General features: G+C 52.0%; 8 protein-coding genes across 8 annotated transcripts; 3 read left to right on the top strand and 5 right to left on the bottom strand.

Annotated features, from left to right (window-relative positions):
* Nucleotides 1–46: 46 nt before the first annotated feature.
* On the bottom strand, nt 47–3,015 carry BDQ94DRAFT_181248 (ferritin-like domain-containing protein; the record flags this gene model as incomplete). Its single annotated transcript, XM_026773850.1, has 5 exons — nt 47–1,291; nt 1,347–1,461; nt 2,153–2,233; nt 2,845–2,893; nt 3,009–3,015. 5 exons carry the CDS (start codon nt 3,013–3,015, stop codon nt 266–268), a joined length of 1,278 nt encoding a protein of 425 aa, XP_026630812.1. The 3' UTR covers nt 47–265.
* A 973-nt stretch (nt 3,016–3,988) lies between these two features.
* BDQ94DRAFT_135021 (isopenicillin N synthase family dioxygenase) lies at nt 3,989–5,623 on the bottom strand. Its single transcript, XM_026764582.1, has 2 exons — nt 5,374–5,623; nt 3,989–5,280 (listed from the first exon to the last, which is right to left on the bottom strand). The coding sequence occupies exons 1-2, from the start codon at nt 5,446–5,448 to the stop codon at nt 4,303–4,305; spliced, it is 1,053 nt and encodes a 350-aa protein (XP_026630811.1). The 5' UTR covers nt 5,449–5,623; the 3' UTR covers nt 3,989–4,302.
* A 205-nt stretch (nt 5,624–5,828) lies between these two features.
* Nucleotides 5,829–7,683, top strand: BDQ94DRAFT_69966 (amidohydrolase family protein). The gene is made up of 3 exons (XM_026776343.1): nt 5,829–7,181; nt 7,235–7,513; nt 7,566–7,683. Exons 1-2 carry the CDS (start codon nt 6,191–6,193, stop codon nt 7,393–7,395), a joined length of 1,152 nt encoding a protein of 383 aa, XP_026630810.1. The 5' UTR covers nt 5,829–6,190; the 3' UTR covers nt 7,396–7,513; nt 7,566–7,683.
* On the bottom strand, nt 7,609–9,246 carry BDQ94DRAFT_166050 (uncharacterized protein; the record flags this gene model as incomplete). Its single annotated transcript, XM_026770457.1, has 2 exons — nt 7,609–9,135; nt 9,193–9,246. The coding sequence occupies 2 exons, from the start codon at nt 9,244–9,246 to the stop codon at nt 7,609–7,611; spliced, it is 1,581 nt and encodes a 526-aa protein (XP_026630809.1).
* Nucleotides 9,247–9,874: 628 nt separating this feature from the next.
* BDQ94DRAFT_135017 (putative cell cycle control protein (Cwf23)) lies at nt 9,875–11,550 on the top strand. The gene has a single exon (XM_026764581.1). It carries the CDS (start codon nt 10,027–10,029, stop codon nt 11,347–11,349), a length of 1,323 nt encoding a protein of 440 aa, XP_026630808.1. The 5' UTR covers nt 9,875–10,026; the 3' UTR covers nt 11,350–11,550.
* A 64-nt stretch (nt 11,551–11,614) lies between these two features.
* BDQ94DRAFT_156668 (decapping enzyme complex catalytic subunit DCP2) lies at nt 11,615–15,841 on the bottom strand (the record flags this gene model as incomplete). The annotated part of the gene is made up of 4 exons (XM_026768648.1): nt 11,615–12,967; nt 13,351–15,690; nt 15,724–15,740; nt 15,826–15,841. The coding sequence occupies 4 exons, from the start codon at nt 15,839–15,841 to the stop codon at nt 11,615–11,617; spliced, it is 3,726 nt and encodes a 1,241-aa protein (XP_026630807.1).
* Nucleotides 15,842–16,669: 828 nt separating this feature from the next.
* BDQ94DRAFT_69924 (DUF4112 domain-containing protein) lies at nt 16,670–17,717 on the top strand. The gene is made up of 3 exons (XM_026776341.1): nt 16,670–16,825; nt 16,899–17,113; nt 17,174–17,717. The coding sequence occupies exons 1-3, from the start codon at nt 16,751–16,753 to the stop codon at nt 17,670–17,672; spliced, it is 789 nt and encodes a 262-aa protein (XP_026630806.1). The 5' UTR covers nt 16,670–16,750; the 3' UTR covers nt 17,673–17,717.
* BDQ94DRAFT_69939 (uncharacterized protein) lies at nt 17,718–18,994 on the bottom strand. The gene is made up of 2 exons (XM_026776342.1): nt 18,849–18,994; nt 17,718–18,777 (listed from the first exon to the last, which is right to left on the bottom strand). Exons 1-2 carry the CDS (start codon nt 18,932–18,934, stop codon nt 17,763–17,765), a joined length of 1,101 nt encoding a protein of 366 aa, XP_026630805.1. The 5' UTR covers nt 18,935–18,994; the 3' UTR covers nt 17,718–17,762.
* Between the last annotated feature and the right edge of the window lie 84 nt (nt 18,995–19,078).

Here is a 19,078-nt window from a genome sequence, read left to right as displayed (position 1 = left end):
AGACGACTACATTTTCTTCTCCTACAATCCAGCACAATGCAGACTTGCCTTCAACCATGTTTTAATTAGTAGCCAAGTACAACTCCAGATCAAGAACTAATAGAATTACAAACATTTAGCATCATGGCTAAGACATGAAAAATTCCCTTCCTCTTCCAGTCAGAATCCCACTACATCGTCGGAATATAACATCTCGCAAGAGATCACACGTTGAAAGCATGCCTTTCCTGGGAACGTATACTCTTCCGGCCATACTTGTACTCGCTTAGCCAGACTGGTAGAGAGCCGGTCCAGCGACCACATGAGGATTGATCATGCTGATGTTGAACGGGGTCACGAAAAGGTTTGTATCAGTAATGGCAATGAACATGGTGCCATTAACGGCGGGATCACCTGCGTAGGTTTCAACGTTGGGCTGAATCGTCGATCCAGATCTCGAGCCATTGAGTGTCAACTCAGAGTAGGTCACGTTCAGCTGCGTCACCCACGCCACGTACTTGGGGGCCCCCGCGGTAGTCGAGGTCACATAGCTATTGTTCGGCCCAACTGGCTGTCCTGGAGCATCCCAGGACAGGAAAACTTCCCGGCCGGGGAACGACAGAGGGTTTGTGCGATTGTGGGTGATTGCAGGTGAGCAGTTGATACCCACGGCGTCATTGTTCTGGCAAGCTTGCGAGCTGGGGACCGCCGTGCTGTTCAACACATTTGTGCCATTGGTAATAGTCTCCTTCCAAGCATCTGCACCGTTAATCCGGACCGGGTTCGGCTGGTTCAGGATAGACAGTGCTGGGAAGTTTTGCCAGGCCAGGCGCGTCTGGCCTTCTGGGCAAGAGGCAATATAGGGAGCAAGCAAAGTCCAGGCCCATGACTGAGGAACACCAACCTCGAACCAAACTGGCATGGGGAAGAGTCCTTCAAACTGCCTGAAGATCATTTGCTGGCGAGCCTCCGTGGTGATGGACAAAGTGAGAAGCGTCGCTGCTTCGCGGGAGTCCAGATGCGACAAGAATCCATACACACCCGCCTCGCCAAAGCGTGTAAGCTTCTGGCAGAAATCCAAGAACTCGTGAACGGTGGTATAAGGGTATACGTAGTTGCACTGTCTGGGTGCCTCCGCGCCCAAAATGTTGGTCAACATGGTCGCATGGCCGACTTCCTGATCGGCCATGAATTCGATCAAGAAACGATCCTCTGCTGTCAACCCTGCAGCAGTAAAGTCGTCAACAGAGAAGCGTGCCAGTCCATCATGGAAGAGGTCGAGCTCGATGTACTCTTGATACAACGCAAGGGCCTGGTAGTGGGTTAGCAGGAGCATGAAACTGTGGGAAGGGTAAACGCAAACTCACCAAAGACTCGTAGTCAAAGTCACTCTTTGCATTATAGACAGGGGTAGTCCCGTTGGTTCCCACGCCCCCTGCTGGGATAAAAGGTCCGGGCTCCGGGCTGTGAAGCTGACCATCACTAGGGTAGGTGGTAGCCTCTGGGGGTATGCCCAAAGGAGAAATGCCAGGACCGATAGGGCCAGCAGTGAGTGCCCCAGTCGTTGTCGGTACCCCAGTGTACGGAGTGTGGGCCTGGGTTGTGGAAAAGGTCACGACAGGCGGAGGAGCCACAGTCGCAGGGGCTGTAGCAGGAGCGGTAGCAGGAGCGGTGGCAGGGCCAGTCGCACCAGGTACGACTCCGGGCGCATTGCTAGTCGCATTACCAGGTACGATGCCAGGCGCAACGCCCGTCGCATTCCCGACTTGCCGAGGAATGTTGAGGCGGGGATATGCCAGAGTCAAGGGCAATGAGCCCATTGAGCCAAGCAAGATCAAACGGTTTAAAGTCATGCTGATCAGCGGTTGTATTCCAGAAAGTTAAACATCCGCAACTTGCTGAAATCCGGAGGCTCGACAGGCACCCAGCAGGTACATAAATACACTGATAGACAGCACATCGTGCTCGTCATGTCACCTCCCATTTGTGACGCAATCGGGCAATCATAGTTCTCACGACTGTCTGTAACGGAGATCTCATCCACTTGAGCTGTCGAAACAGGAATTTTCTGTTGGAGTTCGGATGCGCGTGGATGTAACCTTCTCATCATCCATGACCCTCACGGAAGGCGACGGAAATATGGAACACAATGAAGCTCACACTACGGCCCCACCATGACTGACTCTTCGGAGCAAAGAGGAAATCGAGGCATGCCTTGTTAAGCCCTACGACTTGAAGGGGGACAACTGGACCACTTGGGGAAGAGTCGGTACGGTGGTCATTACACTCAAGCCACGCCGCGTGGCTTTCAAGAATGAGTACGGGTTGGACAGACTAATTAGAACGGACCCTTAAGGAACCGGCGGATATGCGCCATAGCAATACTCAGGGGAAAAAGTATGTTGTATCACGTAAGAGATGTTTGTAGCCTATCATCGCAGGCGCCGGATTCAGGTCTCGTTGTAGTGCCTGCGAATTTTCTACAGTTGTGTCAGTCTGAAACCAGCATTCCTTTCGGTCAAACAATCACTTTACTTCACAACAAAGGAAACCAGTTATAGACCCAATCAACTTACTGACAATATGGCTGGGCATCCGAAGGTTAGTTTGTTCATTGATTCGCTATATGGTTGGACGGAAATGATATCCAACGGAATGACAGCCCGGCAAGGTAGCAGTTACCGCACGAAGCGTGGATATGCTAGAGATCAGCTGTTTCCGGCCGTGCCCGATAATATCTCCTAGTTACTATGGCAGGTCGTATGTCGCCATCGTTGCTCTTGTGATGGTTGGTGTCACGAATATAACCAGCTCCAGTCGTGAGCTCGCGCCGAGAGTATGCTGCTCGCGGGGATGCTCACTTACTGTGCCAACCACTTATCTGGGCCGCTCAAAGAGGAGGCATGCAGGATAGCTACTGTAGAAAGAACAGTAGAAACAGGTTTCACAGAATTCACTCAGCGTCATTTGACGCGGTCCCCTCTGGATGATATGCCTGATTGAGCCGGTTGCATCGCCCTCTACAAAACCTGCCATTCTGGCGGTGAACCTTTGTCCTCCTCATACATTTCTTCACCACGTTCGCATTTGTAAGAAAGCGATAGATAAGTCTGAAAGTACTAGATCATGTCGTAATTTAACGCTGCACAGTTGTTGTCGGTCGAAGGACTGGTTGTCGTCTTAACCGGCGGAGGAACAGGTATGTTAAGCCGAGCCCCTTACTGCCACAACGTTCATGTAACTGACTATTTTCACCTCCCAGGATTAGGTCGCTCAACAGCCCTTGCCCTAGCCGAGAACGGTGCTGCCAAAGTCTTCATCCTTGGCCGTCGAGAGGAGGTTCTGCAAGAGACCGTGTCTTTAAGCAAGAAAGACACAATCATTCCAGTTCAGGCGGATATCACGTCGAAAGGATCTTTGCAAGCAGCCTATGAAACTGTCGCAGTACAGACAGAACATGTTGATCTACTTATAGCCAATAGCGGCTATGGGGGGTTGCCGATGTCACCGCCAGGGCCAAAGCCGGACGGGTCAATCCCCGGTCTTCTTGAATTCCGCGATCATCTGTGGGTCCTCTCCCGGAGACGATTTCGGAAAGCTTATGGAAATCAACGTGAAAGGGACTTTTTTCACCGTTGTTGCATTCTTGCCTCTGCTCAACGCAGCAAATGAGAGAAGGCCGGCCCCCGTGAAAGACCAGCCCGCCGCACCCACGGCACAAGTCATCATAGTTGGTTCAGTAGCCGCTCATTTTCGAAGTGTGCCTTACAGCATCGCATATAATATATCCAAGGGGGCGGTGCATCATTTGATCAAGACGCTGTCCAACATTTTCACACCGTACAATATCCGTGTGAATGGTATAGCACCGGGGCTGTTCCCTTCTGAGATGACGACGATAGCGTTTGGGATCACCGAGTCATCAGCCTCGGATGGTGCTTTACCCAAGAGTGAATTTCCCTCCGGCCGAGCCGGTCGCCATGAAGAGTTCGCAGGCTTGGTTCTTTGGATGGCTAGTCCCCCTGGGGCATATGCCAATGGCAATATCACGATCATCGATGGAGGTTGGCTGAGCACGTCGCCAAGTTGTTAGTTACTCGACGAAGAAGAATGGCACTGGAAACAGAACACACAGTATATTCGCATTGAGCTAGAAAGGGGTGTTTGCGAAAGACACAATACAAGATGCTATATGCTTTGAGAGAATAAGGTGAAATACGATGCCTAGACCCGCTGAGCAGAATATTAGTTCTCAAATGCGACCTGCAGCCACGACAGTATGTTACGCTCGATTCTGCCGTGCAATCCTCAACCCTGGAGCATCTATATGGTCGCTGTCAGTCGTTGCACCAGATAATCGCCCGTAGTAATCCCAGGGTACTTTGCAGGGCGGGTCTCCTCTTCGAAGGTCCCAGGAATGGCTTCAATGAACTGGTTCATGTTGGGATTGCAGAAATATGCGATACTGTAGCGATCAGGGTAGCTAACAGAATCGTTCTCTTCCTCCCCAACTGCTGTCGGCGGCTCGACAACTCGGTGTCGGGTACTTTTGATGATGTCGTTGGACCACCGGGCCAGCAAATCGCCAGCATTAATAACCACGGTGTCTGCGATGGGTGTTACATCCACAAAAGTGCCCTTGGGACTACGAACCTGCAGTCCCCCGCGGCTATCTTGAAAGAGAAGGGTGATGGAGCCATAATCGCTATGTTCACCAGCTCGGACCTGTCCCGGATTTTGTTTGAAGACCTCCTTAGGCACTGAAGGATAATGCAGCAGGCGAAGGTTATTGTCGCCCGCATCCACATAGGCATCGAAGAAGTGCTCTGGCAAGTTCATGCCCAGTGCAATAGCCCGCATGACCTCCGTGTGGAGAGACTTGCACATGTTGAAGAATGACAGCATCACCTCCTTGAAGTCCTTCCCTTCATCATCAATGTGGTCGGGCCACCGATTCGGAAAGCCATCCACACCTTCCCGGCCTATTTCCATTGTCTCTTTCAGGTCGGACGTGGTTCGAGAAGCCCCCGCTACGTCATCGACCGTGCTTAGCTTCTCTTGCCCAGTCTTGACGTATCCACGGTTCGATTGTGGGGTAGTCCAGCACAGACTATCTTTTTGATCCTGCGATCGACCGAAGAAGCGACCAGAGGAGCCGAATACGCGGGAGACAACGGACGGTGGGATGCCGTGGTCTTTGAGGTATAGGAAACCAGATGATTTGAAAGCGTCTACGATGGACATGGCGACCTCATGCTTATCGGCGGGAGTGCCGTTAAGAAAGGGCCCGAAGTCGATGATCTACGGAAACACCAGGTGAGACAAGACAAGGCAAGAAGACACAAGCACGTGGAGTGAAGGACCAGGGGAAAGGCTGTCGACGGAAACACTTACTGGGATAATCAGGTCATCTTTTTCCACAGCTGTGGAAGCTGGGTGACACTGTTGCTGGGGGAGATTACCTTCCATTGCGGAGGTGCACGATAACTCCAGGATAAGGAAGATGGCAGCCACAACACAAACGATCGGAGTAACGAGATGGATGTAATGATTTAATATCTGAGGGAATTGAGATGGCAGACAAGGAAACGAAATGGCGCAAGGGGAGGCTCGTGCAGAAGACCGTGAGATCACTTATCTGCGATGAACCAAGGATGACGCTGGGGCAAGGCCGAGTGATTGGGCAATAACAGAGAAGCAATCGGCGGTTAAAGCTTTCCAACTGTACTAGTATGATAAGGCCGGGCAATCAAAATCGCGGGGCAGGCACGGACAATAACCATGGCAGTGTGATAGGGAAAGATGGGCGATAGTGTGGTTGGAGATATGGAGATATGGGGGATGCACAGCTGGATTGCTTATCGGGTCAGCTTGGGGATATTCACCCGGTCGAGCGCAGCGGTTATCAGTCAGATAAAAACTGCAATCTTCATCAAGATCAGACCCTGATCTTGGAGATAACAGATCAACAAGTTTATCACTGCTGAAGAATCAAGAGGGGAGAAACCAAGGGGTAGTTACTGATTGACTGCAGTTGATCAGTCATCTTCATGCATCTCACATGGTGGTATTTACCCCTCATTTGCTGCACCCTCTCATTAGTTACATAGGTAAGTAGTTGTTGAACACCAACACAAACAACAACAACCATTCTTCCTCCTCCCCCCTTCTTTTCTTCATTATCATCTTCAGTCATAGTATCAACGTAAAGATGCCCCCTCTAATCGTCGACATCCACACTCATGTCTACCCTCCTTCTTATATGCATATGCTTCGCGCGCGCAAGACAGTCCCCTATGTCCATGACCCAGCCAACAATGCAACCCCTCGTCTCATCATCCTTTCATCCGACGACGACCCGTCAATTCCCGTCGATCAGCGTGGTCGCCCCGTGGATTCGTCCTATTCAGATATTAACGTGAAGCTGGCGTTCATGCGCCGCCACGGAATCAACTGCAGCGTTATCTCGCTGGCCAATCCTTGGCTGGATTTCCTCGAGCCGGATGAAGCCCAGACATGGGCTGAGCGCATCAATGATGACCTCGAGGCAACTTGCGCGCGGGTGAATAACGATGCAGACCCGGACAAAACAAAGGCACTCCATGAGAAGGAAACGCTGTTTGCTTTCGGGGCACTTCCGCTCAGCGCCCCGAGCCCCGATATCGTTGTGAATGAGATCAAAAGGCTCAAGACATTGCCCCATCTACGGGGGGTAATCATGGGAACAACAGGTCTAGGCAAGGGGTTAGACGATAGTAGGCTGGATCCTGTCTGGGAGGCATTACAAGATACGGAGTCTATGCTGTTCCTACACCCGCACTATGGGCTACCGGATGAAGCCTTTGGTGGACCCGAAGCAACGAACCGCTATGGCCATGTTCTTCCCCTAGCTCTAGGTTTTCCTCTTGAAACAACCATTGCGGTAACGAGGATGCTTCTGGCGGGTGTCTTTGATCGCTTCCCGCGGTTGAAGATCCTCCTGGCCCATTCCGGAGGCACACTTCCCTTCCTTGCTGGTCGGATCGAGAGCTGTATCCTTCATGAACGCAAATTCATCGCCAACGGAGGTGATGTACCTGGTCCGCAGCGGAGTGTGTGGGATGTTCTGAGCACCAACATTTATCTGGACGCCGTGGTGTACGGCACTGCTGGGTTGAAAGCAGCTGTGACTGCCGCAGGAGGAAGTGATCGCCTCCTCTTTGGTACGTTTGTTCCGGGACGCTTCTCTGCTACAACATTATTGACATTAGTGTAGGAACCGATCATCCGTTCTTCCCTCCTTTGGGCAAGGATGACGAAGAATGGCCTAGTGTGACGACCAATTACAAAGCAATCCATAAAGCATTTGAATCAGAAGGAGATACTGCTGCAGGGGTCTTGGGTGGCAACGCGGCTCGCATACTAAATTTGAAATAGACATGATTCATATAATAATAGCAATGCCGCATGACATGACTCCATCTGCTTTGTGCTTGCAGTGCAACGTGTTAGTGATACTGCACATCCGTATCGTATGCAGGATGCAAGTGTTTCCGTCGAGATCAGTAAGTCATACATGTCATATGGAGGAAATCCCGGCCTCATACCTCCAAGTTGGCCAAGGCCGGACTGTGGCCAGAACATCCACGTCTACGCTCTCGGGCTATTGCTCGCAGCTAGCATCTTCCAGCCTATGAGCCTCCAAACCTCTTGTACAAACCAGTCGGGTACGGATTGCTCGGGGACCTGTGAATAAGTCTGAAGTCGTTCAAGGTCCCGTTCATCTGGCTGCACGGGGCTTTGTAAAGTATCTTGCCAAAGCGAGTCGGCGCCAAAGACTGAGTGAAGCAGGGTAGTCTGTAGTTTTTGCTTGAGCTTTGCAGCCAACTGTTTGTTTGTACACGCGTGACTGGGTTCTGAAGACATAGATGGCGCATCTTCGAGTAGGAGTAAAATCCTCTCTAATGGCCAAATAAGGCTCTTAGCCTCCATGGCCGCTGCGGGCAATGTGCTTTCATCCATGCCAATTCCATCAAGTCCCCCTGGCAAAGGGAACTTGGCGTCATCCATCTGTAGATCAGGTTGCGAACGCAAATCGTGGAAGACAAACAAGGAGACTAGTTTCCCCACGCGACTAAGAAGTACGAATAGAAACCCTTCAAGAACATTCTGTTTAGCTACACAGTCGATGTCGAGCGAGAGCGCCATTCTACCCAGCAACAGGCTCATTTGAGTGGCTATCTCATCTCTTTCACCTCCGTGACTCTGAGCATTGTTAGCGTGACCTGTTTTGGACCGCTTGGCTTCTGCCTTTTGTCTTTGCCGAGAAGGTTTTATGCTTATTTGAGACCCGCGAAGTTGTTGTTCGGTTTTGATCCTGCAATGCCGGCCCAAAGCTTCAATGATAACCTCATATAAGCGAACTATATGGTACGTAACTTGTCCAGCATCTCGCATCTGCTGGCCAGATGCAGAAAGTTTCTTAAAAGTCTGGATTAGGATTCGAAAGGCGCTCTCAGTGCTGTTCAAAACAGCTAGTATATCCGGCATCTTGGGCTGTGGTATTGTTTTCTTCGTAGACCGGGATACAGCTGGCTGTTCAATAGCATCAAGAACATTCTTGGTTGCAGTAGCGCAAAGCTCCACTGCGGCACTAACAATGCTTGAACTATTGGGTCGCTTCTGCAGAACTTTCTGTAATGCAAAGAGTTGCCTCATGAAAGGTGCAGTGACTAGAACGGGAATTAGGTCAGTATAGTCTCCTTCACTGAAGTGGCCGGCGAACAGACATTGCTCAGGAAGGCCTGGTGGATCGGCCACACCGCCACCAAGTCCTGCAGAATGACTATTGTTAAGCACCGAGGCATCCGTTCGAGAGAATGTCTGGGTCTTCGCTCTCTTCCTTGTTGTGGCACCACTCCCGGAAGCAGCAGCCTTCGCAGTAGCCTTGCGTTTCCATGTCCCTTGATCGTTTTCTGCACCAGGGATATCTCCACCCTGAAGCCGTGCATGAAGAGACTCATTGCGTTGCTCTAACTCGTATATTCGATCCAGCAATTTGCTTTGTTCTGCTTCGGACCGCTCGTACGCTTGTTGCCAGAATGAGACGCTGTCGAAGAATTTGTCATGCGTGTAGGACCTGTCACTTGAGTGGGTGCTTCTGATGTGATGACGAATCTGCAATAAATGCTCTAGACTTTCAATTAATCTGCATGTCCGTCATGGAAAGCAGACGGGATTATTGCCTTTGAGATCCACATCCAGTGGCTTAAGCTTGACGATAGCCATTGCAAGTGCTATCTAAGCTGGGGAAGGCATTGAAGTTCCATCCATCCTTAGTTTTCCAGAAGTTCGACAAACGATAAGAGACGAGGCGGTGTCATGATGCATCAGATTGTTGAGTCGAAGTTCATTGCTTTCTTTCCCCATGTGGGAAGCACGTGCGCGGTATCAAAACTAAGCGAAACATTTGGGTCTGGGAGGTCTTTTACATAGTAGAATTTTAAATACACTAGGATTAATGATTTGATGAGAAGTTCGAAAGTGCTGGTGCTAATCTAAATTTCTCGGGTGATGGGATATCATTGAAGCATCATCGTCCAGTAGTAGCCTCCAGATTCCTGCTGCTGCGGAGTATATATCTTAATGATTCTACAACCAATATGATGTACGATGAGCAAAGCACTGGCTTCTAGTAATAATGAACTCAATATTGTCACAAATCCAAAGACGCTGCGAAAACTCACTATATCCAAGCAAGAGAATGTCCTGCGCCAGGCAGAAAGGAGCTTTTCCTGACTACTACCAAGTACTTGGACCTGATCGGGTGGATAAAATGAAGCCGAGCCAGTCCCGCCACCGCCAGCCAGGCCCTCCGCCAAGCCCGACATGAAGCTTCATCTGTTTCTGCTACCACCTTCTCTCCTCTTTCATCTCTCCAACACAAGACCTTCGAGTGGCGTGCGTCGCCGGTGAAAACACCACATTAACTCAGTTTTTACAAATAACGAAGCCATTATCTACGCCTGAACTCAAACACAACAACGCGGCGGCCAAACGCGCAGCACCATGGCCTCAAAAGACGACCTCAAGGCCCACGCGGCCTCCAACGAAGACTTCTACGCCCTCCTCGACATCTCCCCCGCAGCTGCAGAATCAGAAATTCGTCGCGCCTACCGCCGAACCGCACTGAAATACCACCCCGACAAAATCGCGAACCCCACACCTGCAGACATCGACAAGTTCCATCTGCTCCAGATCGCCTACGATGTTCTCTCCGATCCGTCGGTGCGGCAGCTCTACGATAATGCGCGTGAAGCGCGCCAGCGCAAGCAGCGCGAGCGGGATATGATGGATGCAGCGAAGAGGAAGATGAGGGAGGACTTGGAGGCTAGGGAGCGCGCGGGGGCTGCGGCGATGGGTGGCGCTGGTGCGCAACGCGGTGTGAAGCGGCCGTGGATGGGGAGCGGCGCTGATGATGATGCTGAAGCTAAGTTGCAGAGAGAAATTGAGCGGATTGCGGAGGATGGGCGAAGGCGACGACGCGAGGCGGAGGAACGGCTGAAGCAGGAAATGGAGGAGGAAGAGAAGTTGATGCGCCAGGAGGAGGAAGAGGCACAACGGGCGGCGGACAGGAGTAGTCAGAAGGTTGATCGCTCGAAAGAAGGCGGTACAAATGTTCCGGAGTTAGAACGAGGTGTCAAGGTGCGCTGGGTACGTGAAGGACGCGGGCTGGACCTGGATAAAGATCGGTTGATCTCTCTGTTCTCATCTTACGGCAAGATCGAAAATATCCTGCTCCTCAAAGACAAACGACAACGTGTCGGGGATAATCGCGAGAAAAAGACGGTTGCGACGGGTGTGGTGATATTCGCTTCCATTGTCAGTGCCCACGCTGCTGTTCTGGATAGTGAGAAGAAGGTGCGTCAGAGTGTTGGGCAAGCGGATAGCGACTGGTCTGCCGTCGAATCCGTCTTCTGGGCATCTGGCAGTCAACCCGACCTGAGCGTTGAATCCAACGGCTATTCTACTGCCTCCACTCCCTCCGAACAGGGCACCGCAGCACCCAACTCGTCCGGGCCAGTTCCTTCAGCTGCTCCTCCCAAACCGTCTTTCAACTTTGCTGGGTTGAAGTCAGCAGCGTCTGATGCCGCCAGCAAGAATCCCGGAAAGGCACCATCTTTCGGTTCCTTTGCTGCTGGCGCGGCAGCAAAGTCGGCGAAACCTGCGCCTGCTGGCTCGACCAATGGCTCGAGCGCTCCGAGCATGGCGGAGTTGACGTTGATGCGGCTGAGAAATGCGCAGCGTGAGAAGGAACGCAAGGCCCTTGAAGAGCAGCTTCGGAAAGAAGATGAAGCTGCAGATGCAGCTGAGGCCGAAACTAAAGTATAGATGCGATATTTCCTTAATGACTCGAGGCCATGGTGAGCATTTACAAAGGCGTTATGGTCGGATGAGCTCGAACAGCAGCATCAAGTGCTGCGCTTTGTATTCTTAGACCCTTCATTCCAAGTATAGAGATACCCTCACGTTTTGTACTATCAACTACTTGCATTTTCGCTAAATGAGACATGGAGACATGGTATTTACCGGTATATTTTTATGACAATATCTTACATATTTGCTCTATGATACATTGCTGGCGCAGTTAATCGTCTCATCGTGAGGACTCCTCTTCCTCCAATTGTTCCAACAGTTCCCTGGCCCGCTGTCCCTCCAGTTCTAGGTTCCGGCCCTGATTTTTCTTCACTCCACCATTGGAGATGTACTCTCTCGTCCAAGCCGGGACAAGTGCTTTCAACTTCACCTCGCCAGACTCAGATGATCCATCTTCGGCTCCAGTCCATGAGACCTTGAACTCCTGATCAGGACTATATTGAGTTCCCTCCCCAGTCAAAGCAACATCCGTCATCATCTCCAACCGACACAAAGCAAGTCCGATGTTTCCAACGCCACCTAAGAACTTGCCCGCACTACGGCCCTTGCGGGCGCTGACCTTGGAAATATTCGATCCGGATGGCGGCAACTCCACCTCCACAGAGGGGTCGTACACGGGCATATCGGCCGATTCCAAATCCCCTAGACTCCCTTCATACAACTGAACCGGAAGTATACGCTTTCTCACAACACCAGTATGATGGGTCCGGATCGTAAGTTCCTGACCGACATAGCATCCCTTGCGGAAATCAATGCCCCGCATCATATCCATGTTCGACTCCAACGGAAGTGCGGACTCGCGAATGATCTCCGACTGCCCTTCCGCAACGCCATGTAACATCCGTCGCACGGTGTAAGAGCCCAGATCCACCTCCGATCCATACCCCTCTCCTTCTGCCCCCGCCAGATGCGTCGTCAAATCTCCCTCCCCCGGCGTGATGAGCCTGGATCCGAATCCTGGTGCGCGGGTATCCACACACCCGGTGACCGTCGCGGAGGACGAGGCAAAGGGTGAAAAAGACTGACAATCCAGATTGTACGCTGCCCACCGCGGTTCACTATGGTCCTTCCATGAGGCCCACACAGTGCGTTCTCCCTCATCCAGGGCACGTAGCTTCAGTTTCGCGCGGAGTTTGTGTTTTTTAAGATGCTTCAAGAGGCTCGTGACTTCGCTCTTGTCCACCTCTACAAGCCATGCATGTTCGTCCGGTGAAGTGCCCTCTGCCTGGGGCAGTGGGTAGAGGAAGGCGTCGTTGAGCACGCGGCCTTGGGAGTTCAGAAAGGCAGTGTAGGAGCCCGTTCGACGGGTCGGGCGGTTCGGGTCGTTCGTAATGAGCATGTTCTGCGTGATTAAGCCTTGGAGATATGAGGTGCTATCTATGCCCGTTATGGAGATTAATCCGCGGTTCGTGAGACGTGCATATCCGGTTGCTGGCGGGGAGGGAGGGTTCGGGGTGCTGGATCGTGGGGCGCAACGCTGGATGGTCGTGGAGAAGTGTCGATTGCGACTGAGGCATTGCGCACATATTGTGCGTGTAGATGGGCTGGAGCGCATCATGTTTGTGGGATGAGACTGGAATCAAATCTGCATAGCGTTTACAAATCAAAGGCCCATGAATGACATCGTCGGTAGAGCGGTGGGGAAGGGCAGAATATATAGCATGACATAATCTGTCTTACGAGCTAGCCGAAATGGGAGTGTAGCTGGATGGATGGTCTCCGTAGCATGGGCAATATCAAATTGAATTCAAGATCATGAAGCAACAGACCGCTAACTTCATTGGAGACTCATATGTATAACTGACGGGGTCCTATTAAACAAGATTGACCAGGTTACTTATTTCCTTTCGCAACTCCTTCCAGAAACCCAAGCAAGAAAGCCTTGTTGACAGGCGAAGAGACCTTATTGGCGTTAGATGCCTGACTATCCTCCATTTCATGGGGCGTCTGGCCAACGTTAGGAACAGCGGGCAAATTGACCGGTGACAATGGACTAACGACAGAAGAAGGCTGCGATGGTTTTGGAACAGATGCGCTCAGTTCCGCAGGAGAAATGTTTGGGGAGACAGATGATTTGCCAAAGAGTGACAAGAGCATCTCCTTTTGCGCAACAGTTTGACTCGGTCGACGGTCGAAGCTCGGTTGAGGCTGCGAATGCCGAGGAGACTCTGTGGAGCGTGCGGCGGCCTGTTGATCCTGATTCTCATTGAGTGCAGTCCGAATCGGGAGAAGATTGATCGCATTTGGATGATCAGAGCGACGTAGAATTTGTGGCTGGAAGGGTTTCGGTGGCTCTGGAGAACTGGGTTTCGGACCCCTAGGCTGGGAGGGAGGTCGGGAGGATTGCGGAGAAGCGCGCGCGGAAGGCTGTTCCTTAGCGGCTTGCGGTCTTGCCAGGATTGTTATAGGGGCCGTGACAGCTGATGCCTGCTCAGTTCTGGGTCCTTTGCGATTCGGCCCATTCTGTCCCTTTCTCGACGGCTTTAGAGTTCCAGGCTGTAGAGTATGCATGGTCGGTCCAGAGGCTGGTGCAGAAGTCCATGGTTTAGCCGCGGGCGAACTGCGCCGCGCAGGGCTCTGGTCACCCCGGGGCCGTTGAAGGACTTGTTTTCTAGCCGGGGACACTGACTGACCCGATAGTTCGGCCGGCCCAGAGACAGCAGGAGCCGGAGACCCTCTCAGCAGATTAAGGAGCTGATCCTGATGCTGTGATGATCTTCGTTCATTGGCTGGTGCCGCTCCTGTATGTGACACCAAGTTCGCCTTAGGCGTCTTGGGTGTTTTGGTCGAATCATCCTTGAAAACATTCAACAGAGCCAGGGAATGGCTCGTAAGTTTCGGTGGAGGCAACTTGCTCGCCGGTGGCACAGTCGCACCCTGAACTTGGGAAGGCTGACCTGATTGAGAGAATTGAGGATCACCCGTGCGATGGTAGGGGGCAGGGGCAGCTTGACTCTGCGGAGCGGGAGCGAGTTCTGCCAGTGAACCTGTCTCCTTGTAGAAGTGTGATGCAAGCGACTGCTGAGGGGGGAACGTTCCGTGAAAATTGCCCGATGGCCCCGGAGGAGCAGCAGAAAGCGGTATTTGATTCAACGGGCCATGAGGCATTGCATTGACAATGGATGCTGGTAGATGTGGTACAGGACCGTGATTTGGTTGTGGGTATGACGGCAAGCTGGGAGGTACCCCGACATGAGGGCCTTGTTGAGGAAAGCCCGGGAAGAAGCCCATCGCGGGATGAGGCCGACTCACAGGAGGCATACTTCCTGGGGGAGGTGCTGGAGTCGATTGCTGCTCTGGAATAGGGGCTTGTGGAAGGGATTCACGAGACGAGCCGGTCCTCAGCAGCTCTAAGAGAGCATTAGATTTAGAGGTACTAGGCCCGGACACTGGCGAATGGGTGACCGGCGATGGATTCTTAGGGGGAACCAGATTGTTGATGTTGAGTAGGCGCTTAAGGTGAGCAGAGGCGTCTTGGGTCGACGCAAGTTCTGGCAAGTCACTGGGCGTAGCCATTTCCGCAGCGGCTTGGTTTGGTGTGAAGCTGTGCACGGCATGGGAAGCTTCGTCAATCGACATGTCGTTCGGCATAGGTAACTTCGGGCCACCTGGCAGCTTTCCTTCAAGCCTCTTTTGTTGGGCAATCCACTTCTTGAGGGGATGCATAAACGGAGCTACCATGTAGAACTTGTTCGCATTGGCGACGACGAAGCCTTGATCTTGCTGCTTGCTCTTCTTCAGGGTCGGCAACTCCGACAGCTTGTACCACTCAATCTTGCTGATCTCCTTGCGGGTACGCGGCTCGAAATGAGCATCCTGTGGCACGCCCCGGAAAACATACAGCCTCATGTGCTGCTCTCTCATGGTGATTTCGATGAACTTGACATCTTTCTCATCTTGGACCAATCCAGCTTGTCGAACGTCAAAACCAGTTTCCTCGTACACTTCCCGGATGGCACAGTCGATGTCTTTCTCATCTTTGTTGATTTTGCCTCGTGGAAAACTCCAGTTGGCGCCCTTCTTCCAGCCTTTGACTAAGACCACCTCATCCATGTCATGGTTGAGCATGATGGCACCGCGCACCGGGACCCGGGTTTTGTAGGCCAGGAATTCGGAAAACGCAGTGATGTGGTGATAGTGCGACCATTGGGACATCAATGGGCAATGCTGAAAGATGCGCAAAGCGAAGGCTTTCAGGGACAAGGACGGAAGAGCCGGATCCAACGGCCGAATGAAGTCTTCGTAGAACCATTGTGCTTCTTCAACCTGAAAACAGATGCGTTCAACAGATTCGAGCTCTTCTCGGGGTAAGTTAATGATGAAGCGAACACACAAATCATCCAGCCCTGCCCGGAGCCATCCAAGTTAGCACAGCCGAGGTCACCTTAGCCACGCGGGCGGGGGGAAGACAAGCGTCAAGGCGAGACTCACAGTCTTCCAACTGCATCTTTGTTTCTGTCATACTGGACAACGTGCTCTAGCATTTCAGCAGAGGTAAGGACAGGCAAGGAGCTCTCCGAGCGTCAAGCGGAGAGAGCGCGAGGCGGAGCGAACGAGGACTGAGGGGACAGCACAGCGCGCTGCTGCAGCTTCAAGGAAGGGTGCTTGGCAAGCGCCAACCCTGAAGCGTACTTTTGCAAGAAGGCTAAGAAGGCAGGGATTTGAGGGCAAACCAATTGGCTTATCTACCTCCAAGCAAGAGAAGAAGCGCTGATAGGTGGGTAGAGAGTGAGGGAACTGTGGCTCTTCTGGTCGACACCCGACGGCCTAACAATAATGGAGGACGGCTAAGAGTGAGCTGCGAATGAGTTGGGTTGGGTTGGGTTTGGGGAAAGTCACTAATTAGTTACTAGTACCAACTAGTCTAGTCCGCTTACGGGAACCAGCTGACTGCGCCATAGTTGGACATGTGGCGCAGACACCGCAAGAATGTGGCTAGTGAGAGGTGAGGGGGGTTACGTAATGTCAGTCGGTGGTCGCGCCCGATCATGCAAATGACGTCGATGCGCGGCTCGTGTTCCAGAAATTCAGGTCATTGTCGACGTTGTCTTCGTTGACTGGCTGTCGCACAATGTATCCCATGGTTTTAAAAAGCCGCCCAAAACCCCTTTGTCCAAAAATAAGGCGCCTACATCGGAGATCCTTTATAGAATCTGCACAAAAACATACATACATACACACACCTGCTCCTGACGGCTTGGCGGTTATATAGCCAGCCGACCGTCCCTCTCCTGAAGAGGGTGTCTGATCGAACCGGAACATTCCAACGTCCTTTCGCTCCCCCCCCTTTAATACAGAGCTTTCTTCCCCTTACCCCGAGATCCTTCCATAATCCAATTCTGTCAGCTCCTAAGCTATGTCGGCGCAACTGGCAAATCTAGTGGGCAAGAAGATTCTCGCAGAATCCGCCCGAAATCATTTCGGACAAGAGGTAAAGCCCATTCCATTTTCTGAACCATCCTACTCTAGCGAACTATGGGCTAAGACTGTGTGTGTTGCTGTAGGACCCATATTTCGAAGAGGTTCCTGCATCGCGCCTGAATCGCGCCTTCGGGAAGAAGACACAAAAGCGACGCAAAGCAGTACCTCCCGGTCTATCGCAGAACGACAGCAAGGTCTTGACGCAAGTAAAAAGAAGAGCGTATCGCTTGGACTTATGTCTCTTTAGCTTGTGTGGAATCCGATTCGGATGGGGGAGTGTGATAGGTCTATTCCCATTGTAAGTTGCAATCCCTGCACATGGTATGCAATCCGAAACTCATGCAAGGATTCAAAATAGTATTGGCGATGGAGCAGATGCTGCATTGGCTTTGATGGTGGTGCACACCTGTGACAAAATCGACGGGGGCCTCCCATCGCGGCTGCGAATGATGATGCTCATGAATATCGTGATTGATTTCTTCATCGGCCTGGTTCCTTTCATAGGTGATGTTGCCGATGCCGTGTACAAGTGCAACACGCGGAACGCCGTGCTCCTGGAAAAGCATCTGCGGGAAAAGGGGGCCAAGGCGCTTTCCAAACAAGAGCGGAGGCAGAATACAGCGGATATGAGCTTGCCGGACGAGTTCGACCGCTATGACGACGATACCTCGGGTGAGCCATCTAGTCATAAAGGCCAACCACACAGTAGGAACACTGATGGTCCAGCGAAGCCTCAAGCAGCGCGGCATCCCAAGAAAAGCCGTTCACAAGGCAGATGGTTCGGAGGAAGAGCCCAACCGGAGGATGACCTTGAGAGTGGAGTGATCGATAACTCCCGGCCCTCTCGGCGGCCATGATGATGTCACAGATAGATGAACTGGGAACAGTTAGGTGGATTATGTCTACCCACAAACACGGCATAGGTATACCAGTAATTGAAACTTCATTTAACAGCTCAATTCGGGCTGGGACCGAGCACAGGCATAGCAGAATTGAAGCTGTTCGTTGCCTTGTTCGCCCGTGATATTCTCATTTGTAGTCATGAAGGCCCCGCAGAAATTGCACTGCAGTCCGCCGATAGATGTACCAGACGACTGGAGCTTACTGGCAGTCCTAGTTACGTTCAACATGACGCCGGGGTATTTCTCACCCTGAGTGCTGACATAACGGATCATCAGCTCATCGATCGACAAATTCTTGGTAAGCGTATTCTCCGAGGGAGGCTCGTCATGAACGATGATGCCAGCCAGCTCGGGAAAAAGGATGGCATAGGTGCGTATCTCTGCCGTGAACACGTCCCGAAGCGGGAAGTTGAATTCTAGGCCAAAAGGCGACATTCCATCGCACACCTGCCACGTCACTGCAGAGCCGCGTCCTTTCGCGACGTTGGCGAGGGTCTTTGCAGCGAGCTTGCTATCCGAGTCACCCCATACTATGCCGCGGCATTCCATTTTCTTTGCGAAAGCAACGACAAGTTTGTTCAACAAGATCTGGTCGACATCGGACTTGGATGTGGCTGTTGTAATCGACGTGCGGAAGCGATTCAAACGTTCCTCATCGGATAGCGAAGTGTCATCTGTGAAGTGCTCCCCGGCATACTGCGACATGATTTGATGGACATCCGGGTCAAGCTCGAAGATACTGTGGAAGGGGAGCCGGGTGAAGGAACAAAGTGGGAAGGTCTGCTGCGCAAGTGCAAAGGCTTCTTCGTGCGAAGGAACGGGGGAGATTGTCGAAGGCTCAACGACGAGGACGAGGATTTCGAAGCCCGCGGGACCATGTTTTTTTGAGCGTAGTGCCTCCAACTGCCGGTGCAGCATGTGCAATAGCACGGTGGAGGAGACGCCGTACGAAAGGGGGAGCAGCAATTTGCAGGGACCGGTCTGTGGCATATTCCTCCGGAGACGATACCGTTCCATGCGCCTGAATGGCTTGAAGTTCAAGAATCGAATATAACATTCTCTGGATGGAGGGGTAACTGAGATCAGTATGGACTAGTAGCGGCGACAGGTGTACTTTGGGGCGAGACGTACTGGCAGACATGACGCTCGCGCAATAGAAAGGCCGGTTCAGCCTCATGACAATTCATGCAGCGATCAGGTAACTCTTTTCCGGGCATATTTGTGGTGTCAGGGGCGGAGTGCAATAAGGTGGATTAATACAATAAAATCGTAGTAATAGTAGTTTTGCACGCGGGATGCCGGGTGGGGAGCGATTTTCACCAGGCAGAATTTCTCGGCGGCGGGCAGAACCACTGGTCAGC

This window comes from Aspergillus welwitschiae (genome assembly GCF_003344945.1).
Source record: "Aspergillus welwitschiae strain CBS 139.54b unplaced genomic scaffold BDQ94scaffold_3, whole genome shotgun sequence".
Classification (NCBI taxonomy): Eukaryota; Fungi; Ascomycota; class Eurotiomycetes; order Eurotiales; family Aspergillaceae; genus Aspergillus; species Aspergillus welwitschiae.
The sequence above is the reverse complement of the archived record's forward strand: the minus strand, read 5'-3'. Positions and strand labels throughout refer to the sequence as shown.

Bases quoted from the DNA above. Each gene is read 5' to 3' on its own strand.
- BDQ94DRAFT_135021 (XM_026764582.1), bottom strand. From the start codon at position 5,448: ATGGAAGGTAATCTCCCCCAGCAACAGTGTCACCCAGCTTCCACAGCT. The intron at 5,281-5,373 runs GTAAGTGTTTCC...GTGTTTCCGTAG, and splicing joins AAGATGACCTGATTATCCCA to ATCATCGACTTCGGGCCCTT.
- BDQ94DRAFT_69966 (XM_026776343.1), top strand. From the start codon at position 6,191: ATGCCCCCTCTAATCGTCGACATCCACACTCATGTCTACCCTCCTTCT. The intron at 7,182-7,234 runs GTACGTTTGTTC...ACATTAGTGTAG, and splicing joins AAGTGATCGCCTCCTCTTTG to GAACCGATCATCCGTTCTTC.
- BDQ94DRAFT_135017 (XM_026764581.1), top strand. From the start codon at position 10,027: ATGGCCTCAAAAGACGACCTCAAGGCCCACGCGGCCTCCAACGAAGAC.
- BDQ94DRAFT_69924 (XM_026776341.1), top strand. From the start codon at position 16,751: ATGTCGGCGCAACTGGCAAATCTAGTGGGCAAGAAGATTCTCGCAGAA. The intron at 16,826-16,898 runs GTAAAGCCCATT...GTGTTGCTGTAG, and splicing joins GAAATCATTTCGGACAAGAG to GACCCATATTTCGAAGAGGT. The intron at 17,114-17,173 runs GTAAGTTGCAAT...GATTCAAAATAG, and splicing joins GTGATAGGTCTATTCCCATT to TATTGGCGATGGAGCAGATG.
- BDQ94DRAFT_69939 (XM_026776342.1), bottom strand. From the start codon at position 18,934: ATGCCCGGAAAAGAGTTACCTGATCGCTGCATGAATTGTCATGAGGCT. The intron at 18,778-18,848 runs GTACGTCTCGCC...CCCTCCATCCAG, and splicing joins CGCGAGCGTCATGTCTGCCA to AGAATGTTATATTCGATTCT.